Source organism: Terrapene carolina, unplaced genomic scaffold, assembly GCF_002925995.2.
Source record: "Terrapene carolina triunguis isolate 2854851 unplaced genomic scaffold, T_m_triunguis-2.0 Scaffold96, whole genome shotgun sequence".
Taxonomy (NCBI): domain Eukaryota; kingdom Metazoa; phylum Chordata; order Testudines; family Emydidae; genus Terrapene; species Terrapene triunguis.
In genome coordinates, this window is record NW_020664447.1 from 61939163 (window position 1) to 61948248 (window position 9086).

The 9086-nt window shown below is 41.6% G+C and overlaps 1 protein-coding gene across 1 annotated transcript; it reads left to right on the forward strand.

The window, feature by feature from the left end:
- The first annotated feature begins 1902 nt into the window (after positions 1–1902).
- Positions 1903–8860, forward strand: CIPC (CLOCK interacting pacemaker). Its single transcript, XM_024192726.1, is given in 5 exon segments — positions 1903–2038; positions 2889–2902; positions 2904–3059; positions 6087–6091; positions 7996–8860. Coding segments are annotated over 5 exon segments (1176 nt in total).
- The last annotated feature ends 226 nt before the right edge of the window (positions 8861–9086 follow it).

Genomic DNA, 9086 nt, shown 5'->3' on the forward strand with positions numbered 1-9086 from the left:
TTAATGGTTACTTGTCATAAAACTGTGTGTGGCAAAGATAGAGATAAAATTCAGTTTTCCAGAGTACAGTTCCACTGACTAACCCAGATGTGACCATCCTTTCTCTTCTCCTGTCTCATTCACTAGACACCTTCCAAGTTCTGCAACAGATGAGGCAGGAGTCCTAAAGACAACAGCCTCCTTCACTACACAACTCTGATTCATTCCTTGAGCACTGTCCATCCTGAGCACTGAATGAGGCAGGGGTTTGGGGGCTGGGGGGGAATAGTGTGTGATTAAAGAGTGTACTTGCAAGGGTATGATTCTGCAACTTTAGCATTCTTTTAACATCTCTGAAAAAAACAAAATTGTAGTCATGTAGAACCTTATTGATTCCCATAGTTCTTGTGCTTGCTGCCTCAGCAGCCCCTAGCTGCTGGGAGGAACAATTGCAGGAAAAGTCCTGCTAGCCCCAGAGGCATGCTCAATGTAGATCAGGGGTCTCAAAGTCCTGGCCCACGGGCCATCAGCGGCCCGAGAACCTCCCCACTGCGGTCCGCAGAGGAGAGATGCTGGCAGCCATGCTGCCGGCAATATCTGCTGCAGGCACCGCCCCCCGCAGCTCCCATTGGCTGGGGTAGAGGGACAGAGATACCATCACTAGTCGCCAGGCAGAGTCAGCCATGGAGGTAGCGTCACATTTTTCCACAATGAATATAAACACGTCAAAATACCGAACACAACTATCTGATGCTCACCTTGCTGCAATCCTGAAAGTTTCAACTGCTCAGTCACTGAGGCCAAACATCAACAAACTGACAGAACTGAAGCGTTGCCAGGTGTCTGGCAAACACTAAAAACTCTCTGACAGGCAAAGAATTGTATAAAGTTGTATGACAGTTTTATTATTTCTAAGAAATTTGAAATAAAAAATACAATATAAACGTTTTCTTTTCTGAACACCATCTTCAGTGACACTATTGGCCCACTGGGAGGATTTGAGGACTGGCACTGGCCCTAAGGTAAATTGAGTTTGAGACCCCTGGTGTAGATGAAATCTTTGGAGAACTTAGCTGTGAATTCCAACAAGTCTCTACTGAACATGCATGAACTCAGATTTTCAGAGGCTCACAACTTGGCCAAAACTTAGGTGGACTTTCACAAGGATGATAAAAGGCACATTCTTGACACCAGGACAACTCCCCTGCCAGATGTCAAGTTTGTGCTCCAAAGCATGGAGGAGCTAGAGATTCTCAGTGAAATAGTTGTAAGAATTTTTAACAACAACAAAACAAAACAAAACATCATATTTCCTAATCTCATTCTGAGAAATGGCTGAAGAACTTAGCTGTAACTCTGTTTAAAAAAATTAAATAAATAAATAAATAAATAAAATAAAACTGCTTAGCTGAGGCAGACACCTAGCATGGGAAATTTCAACCCAAGCAGTTTGGTAAAGCTAAGCAACTGAAAACTAGATTGTCTAATGTAAATTGTCAGACAACCTTTCCTATAGGGATCTTTATTAGCACAGCCTATAATAATAATATGTGTTTGATGCAATATTGAGTTGTGCGTTTTTAGCACTCTAGGTTATAAAGTTTAGAGAGAGAGGTTTACAGGGAATAAGCTCTGCTATTATTGACAGTCCACGTACTAACCTGAATTTTTTATAAAAGTGGCAAATCTAGAGCTGGATGTTAGATAACCAGCTCTGTTAGTATAATTTCAAGGGCTTGTCAGAGAAAGATAAGCTTCTCTTATTGCAAAGCTTATTCTGCATTAGTGGAATTAGCTTCCTCGGCTTCAGAGGGACTTGGGTTTTTTTGTTTTGTTTTTGTTTTGTTTCAGATTTCTTCCTCCCCACTCTCCCACCCCCAATGGAAGAAGTGTTGACAACTCTGTCTCCAGCACTGTAAAAGCATGGAGAGAAAGTACCCATCTAAAGAGAGCCCCAGAAGGCTATTAACCAAACTGGGCAATGTGATGGACATGAAGAGATTGACGCATCAGTTCAGCATGGCAGCAGCTGAATCTGACAAAGAATCTGGATTCTCAGGTTTAGAAAAAGATAATTAATTTTCCTCCTATCTTCTTTAAACTTCACAGTTTGCTTAACAAACGTATCTTTTTACAGTTCCAGACAACTCGTATGTGGAAGGGTGGAAGAACTTGTGTATAGGGCAAGTTTGAAAATCCTGTGACTACTAAAATCTTCAAAGCCAAGCTTTAATACTCTTCTAAAGCTCATTTTGTCAATCTGCATGGTGTTGAGGTTTGCTTCAGTCTCTACTTCTAATGGGCATATTTTTCATTTTAGCTACAGTCTAGGAAAAGGGGCTCCTATTTGGTCATTGCATGACCTATTGAGTTACATGTGATCAGAATGTCAAACAGCCTGTTACACTAGAAAGTAATTTTTGTAAAGTTGATTAAAATGGCACATCCAAGTAGAGTTTTAATACACACCAAAACTATGCAATGATCTTTCTCTTTCTTTAGAAAAAAAAATTATATTTGTGAAAGGTGAGTGATGGAGATATGAGGCCCTGGGTACAAAACTGGCAGTGCGAGATTCTGCAACACTGTCCTACCTTAGTATGCTTTAATAGATTGAATAGGCATGAAGACAAAGTACAATCCTTGGCCTCTCTGAGACTACAACAAGGGTGCCAGTTGTGAGGAAAGGTCCACGTAAAAAAAATCCATCACTGAAAATTACTAACTAAAGTCAGAGGCCACTGAGCAGCCATCAGACAATGAATGAAGCCCATGTTAGTTGGAATCCAAAATCAAATTAGCAGCATTGTGCACAATCTGATTGAACAGTGTGGAATCCGGAAATGGGTGGGAGCTCAGAAAGCTTGCTGCATATAAAACAACTAATAACTGGACTTTGCATCTACCAGATGGAAGTTCAGAGAGTCTTGGGTTCTGTGGAGCTGACCAGCTCAGAGAATACGCTGAATGCATTGGGTTGGAACACAGAGGATGGGCCCAGGCAGTACTCACTGGCCACAAGCAATTCCTTCCCAACACTTTCTCCTGTGGTCATAATGAAAAATGTACTGGTCAAACAGGTAGGGGGGGAATAATAATAATATATTGGAAAGTATGTTTTCCTTTCAGAAGGGCACTTCGCAAATAACTTTTAAAGGGTGACATTCATCTAACTTGTTGCTACACTCATAGAATCATAGTATCAGTAGAAGATCTATTAGCGTGAGTCTGTCCCTGGCCAGAGGCAGGCTAACATCACCAAGATAGATCAAATATAAGTTTCTTAAGCCTCATACACCTTTGTTAAATCTCTTTATTTTAAAGGGATCCTGGAAAGATAAAAGACATATTTAGAAAAAATACTATTAGCACCTCAGATTATTTAAATGAAAGATTTTAGAAATCTAGCGTACTTTCTGCATTGATGCTTTGCTACGTTACTACTCCTAGGGGAATTCTATGCCAAAAAATTTAAAATGCTGTGCAAAATATTTTAAAATTCTGCAAACTGCGTATTTTATTTGTCAAAATAACACAATATAAAAAAAAACATGCCAGTTTCAATTATTTTGGTAATATATTTCAAAATACCTGTCAGCAAGTATGTCTGTAACACTACAGATGACAGACTCAGGAAATGTTTTTTGACAAATAGATTCCTTACTAGGCATATTAATACAGAACTTTGAGTAATAATTTAAACTACAATACAGAACTGTATTTCCCGCACCCCTCAGAAGCAGTGTAAAGGCTTGTGGGAGTTACTCCTAACGGAGGAGCTGAGGGAGAGAGAAGTAATTGCTGGGAAGGAGCCTGGGTGTGCACGTGGAGGGTTGTTGGGTGTGGGTGGGAGAAGTATGGAACAGGGGGTTTTTTGGGGGGTGGGAGAAGGGATTGTGAGTGAGTTGGGGAGCTTCCCCCATGCAGACACTGGTTCACCCCTAGCCTCTCCCATTCAGTCAGGCACATCTGCCACTGTCCCTATGTGTCCCTGCACACCCGTGTCCCCATATGCCCTGCACCACCACTCCCATTCAGCCCCTTGTTCAATGCTGTCCCCCAACTAGCTCCTGTGCCCCTGCCCCACTCTTCCCCCCCCCCACTAGTCTTTCTGAACCCCAGTCTGTGTGACCTCCCCAGCACCCCCGTGTGCCCTGCTCTGTCCATCCTCCCCATATGTGGCCCTGCAGGCAGGGCACTGTGAGGAAGACCGCCTCTCCCCCTCCTTCTCCATGGCTGGCTGAGCCAGCTGTCCTCTCTTCTGGCACCACAATGGCCCCTGGTGGGTGAAAAGTGTACCTGCAGTGCCTTCCTGGCAGTATGTATTTCTGGAGGAGGGAGGGAGGGAAAGGAATCTGCAGGTGACGTGAATTCTGTGTGTGTGTGCAGTGGCGCAGAATTCCCCCGGGAGTATTTTACTCAGCTTAGTGAAACTAGAATAGTCAGTTTCACTTGCTAGATCTCAAGTATTTAAGAAGGATTTTGGATTCCAATAGTATAAGCAAATGTTAAAGTGTAATTCAAAATGAATAAAATATGAAACCATCTCTGCTTATATTGGATTTTGTCAAAGCTTTTTCTGTTCTAATAAATCTATATTTTTGTGTCTAAATTAAGATGATTCGGCACAAAATGTTAAACAATTGCTAAATAAAAAGTAAATTTCAGGGCTTAAGTTGTAACAACTGAATGAACTCATTAATTGATTAGTTTCTCTGCCATGTCGTTCTGTCAGTCTATGAGCACATTGTAAGCCACTTTTGAAACATGTACAACTTAAAATAAGGTGTGGGAGAAACCATGTTTCTAACTCTCTCATCAGAGCGGGACCAAAATTTCTTCAGCCTTCCATCTGAGTGAAAAATTCCTGAAAATGCAGTGGGGAAAAATGGATGGGAACCCTCCAAGGAGAAACACAATCCAAGTTTAGTCTCACCTGACTTTGTTGTGAGATCTGACAGACTTACAGCCCAGGCTGGAATGGTTGCAAGCAAATGTGGTTAAACTTCACTATTGATCTCCAAAGAGAGAGTGAGGCTCTGTTAAGATGTGCAATGAAAGAGATGTCTGGAGTAGGCATTTAGAGGGAAGTCAGTTCTTTGATCTCCACAACATGCTCTCTTTAGCTTGACAAAACACTGTGTGGGTTCCTCCCTCCCAGTTCTTGGAAATGTGGACAAACTGTTTAAGCAGACGCACAAAGCTCCAATCTGGGAGGGGTTAGGCTAGCTTCTCCTACTGGTGCCTTCAGGGTGAGAGGTGGAAAATGAAATACGGGCTCTCTTGTTATGCTAACAAACTTCCCAGGGGATGGTGCAAGCAAAACTTTACTGGTTTTTATAATATACCTAAGTTATGAAATTTTGTAATGTAGCAGAGTGAGGGAGAGAAATTAAGAATAAACAAGGAAGACAGTCCATTGAGTCATAGATCTTCATGTCCAAACCTCTTTATATAAAATAAAGAGGGAGTCATGTTAAAGTAAAATGGAAGACTTTACTTCAGCAAACAAAAGCAATGATTATAGGTTAATGATCATGAAATGCATTCCTGCCTCAACCTGTGATAACTAAGCAAATTGGAATATGTTGGGTCAGTCAACTGTGTTGGAATGGTCCTTCGAATACAGTGATCAGTGCCAAAAATAAGGGGGTTTATTGATTTGTTGTCCCACACAATTCTTGGTGCAACAGCTATGAGACAGAATTTTTTTTTTTTAATCACAGGTTAGACCATCAGCATTCTGTCTTTTTCTCCTCTGGTTCAGACCAGGCAAGCAGCTTAGGAGAACTACTATAACAGCACCATCCTCCTACATAGAAACACATACTAGCTGTGCAGATCAGCTGTGCTGATTTTAAAGTGAAAATGTGGGCTACTATAATTCTGCTAAAAACAAGATGGAATTAATTCTGTTAAACTCAGTACAATTTATCTGCGAAGTTTTTACAAGTCTTGTAAAAGTGACTCACCCATGCATGCACAAAGCCTTTCTGGACAAGTGCTGTTGACTGTTGCAAAATTTAAGCTTCCATTTTAAAAAAAAGCTGTAAAGTGAGCTTTCCAAATGTGAATCGGCTGAGATGAACAGAATAACTTTGGAAAAGGGAGAGTGATACAAAGTGAGATTTTGGTAGGAGACAAAAGACCAGAGAACACAGTGTCAAGGGGAAAAATGAGTGACGGACGGTGGAGGGAGGAAATGGACAATGTAGAAAAATATGTATTATGAGAAAGGAATCCAGGAAAGTAAAGAAGAGCAAGATAGCATGAAGAAGCATCAACCAAATTGGGGCCACTTTATGCTAGGTTTTGTACAAACATATAGTAAATGACAGGCCTTGCACCAAAGAGCTTGCCCTTTCAAGCTATGCCTGTGCTACCAGCTAGGAGAATGATTTCCCCTGCTTGTGTACACATACTCATGCTAGCTCAAGTATAAATAGTAGTGTAGCCACTGTAGCACTGGTAATGGCAGCAAGGCTGAGCCATGCTGAGCACAAACTTGCCTGAAATTGTTGGGTATGTGCTTGGCATGACTCAGCCATGCCTCTGCTGCTGCTACCATTGCTACCGCAGCTCCATTGCTATTTATACTTGCGCTAGGTTGATGAGAGGTAGCGTAAGTATATGTACATGAGCAGGGGAATTACACCCCTACTGCTTGCTGTAGATGTAGCCTAAGGCTTCAAATTCTACAGCCCATCTGTATTCTGTATATCTAAGGTATTTATGGACCCCCAATTACCATAATCTCTGAGCACCTCACAACGTAGTTATCTTCTCAGCACCCCTGTGAAGTAGGAAGGTAATAGTATTCCTATTTTACAGATGAGAAACAGTTTCTCTGCCTCTAAGTGGTTTGCCCAAAGTAATACTGGTCGCTTGTGACATAGCAGGGAATTGAACCGGAGCCTTTTGAGTCCCAGACTAGCATCCTAACCACAGAATCATCCTTCCTCTGCCGTTTGCTGTTTATCAAAGCACTTAATTGTGTGGTAAAGTGCTTTGCTGAATACAGATGGACTCTAGCTCATGTTTAAATGCTTTGCTGCATTGGCATCTAAAAGACCCACCATTAAAGGTAGATGAGACAAATAAGTGGGAGGTAGTATGGATGTCTTAGGATAGGTTTAGCTGAAGACAGTTTTGAGCCAATTAGTATCAATGTGGTAAGTGGTTTTTTTAATTAAATCAAAATGGTTGATAATGTTACAAATACTTCATTTTTTTACATTGCCAGGGGTGTAATTTTAGGAGGGGAGAGGCGGCACAGGTGTTTTTCTCCCCACAGTAATAGACTTTAAGCTTGTCAACACAAAGTTGCACCAGTTTAACCAAAGGTGTGGTGTTGAAAGGGTGCAACTTTGTTTGTAGAGCAGGTGTTTCTCCTTGGGCTAGTAGGCGTTAGGTACACTTCAAGTGCTAGGTTTTTGTATAATATGTGGTTTCAGTAAATTTTAGAACTACAGCACTTGTTAGTGACCACCTACTGTGTTAGAAATAACTGAGACTGTTTCACGCACTTGCTGTAAGAATAGAAGAGACAGGATAGAGTTCTTATGTCTCAACTAATATATAATTTAAACTTCTAGATAGAATGTTTGTGCAGCATTCATCTGAAGGCTTTTTTTAAATCATAACTTTAAGTGTTGTGGCTTTCTTTCAAAGTTGTCTGGACACTTGTAGTTATTATTCTCTTATTATATCCTCAAGTCCAGGGTTAGCATAAATAGGAATGCTAAAACTGAATGGCTTCTAAATGTATTTGCTGTTCAGCAGTAAATAGATTCTGAATTACAGCTTTGTCTCTAGCAGTGTCCTCAAATGTCACAAGAAGGGAAGAATGAATTTATAGGATGTAAAACTTACTCATATTGCATTATAACTGGCAGCAACAATGTCTACAGGCATTGGCACTAGGCTCACCTGTTCTGATAAAGCTTTTCTAACATTTTTTCTTACACTGTTAGTTGTGATAATTCCACTTTTTCCACCCATACTTCTCAGGGAAAGCAGTTCATCGCAGCTTCAGTCTTGGACTGTTCAGCCATCTTTTGAAGTGATTCCAGGTCAACCACAGCTAGTGTTTCTTCATCCAGCCATCTCCCCTCCCATTAACCCTCACCTTTTTGGTGAAAAGAGAAGTGACTCTACTAATTACCTGCCCATCCTGAACTCATACACAAAGACAGTACCACATCCCAGCAAAAGAGATCGTGGCTGGGATTTGGAGGAAAGAGGGAGAACCAGTGGACAGAAATGGCTTTGCACAGATACTGCTATGTCCAATAAGACTAGTTTATTGCCCTCTAGTGCTTGCCCCCAAGTATCACCTGACTTTAAGCCTGCTCAGGACTCGACTCAGCAGAGTTCTCCAGCTTTGATGGCAGATGGAAAAATGTCAACTATTTATGTCTTTCAGTATATTTCTACTGCCAAACAAAAGGCCCCAGGTTTGATTCCCTTTCCCCCTACTGGACTCCTCCAGATATCAGACCGCAAATCTCCTGAGATGGAGAATCCAGTACATCATATGGTGCAATTAGCAACCTGCAGCCCACCTTTAGCAGCAGAAGAACTTTATACTACTCCTGAGCTATTGTTGCAGCAGCAACGCAAGCGCAAGTGCTTTCAGAATACCTTTGTTGTGCTGCACAGGTCTGGATTGCTGGAGATCACCTTGAAAACCAAGGAGCTGATTCATCAGAACCAGGTAACCCAGATTGAACTGGACCGACTGAAGCAGCAAACACAATTGTTCATGGAGGCAATAAAGAGCAATGCTCCTCAGGCCTGGGCAGAGCTAGGGGCATCCTTAACAGGGTCAGATAAAGCTGACAGCAGCCTTGAGGCTTCTCCTACATATCCCAACATGTAGCGCAAAAGATATATAGCTGGTCAAGTGATTAGAGTGCCTCTCTTCCTCTGTCTCAAGCTTTTACAAGAGCATTTTCTAAGTTTGAGACTACTTTTAAAACTCATTCACAAAGCAGCATGCCATTAATAAACTGTCCCAAATGCCAGTTGGGAGGCATAGGCAGGAATTAGTACTGCTTCATGTGACCCGGAATTGAGTAACTGTGCTCTTCTTTGGGCCATGAAGG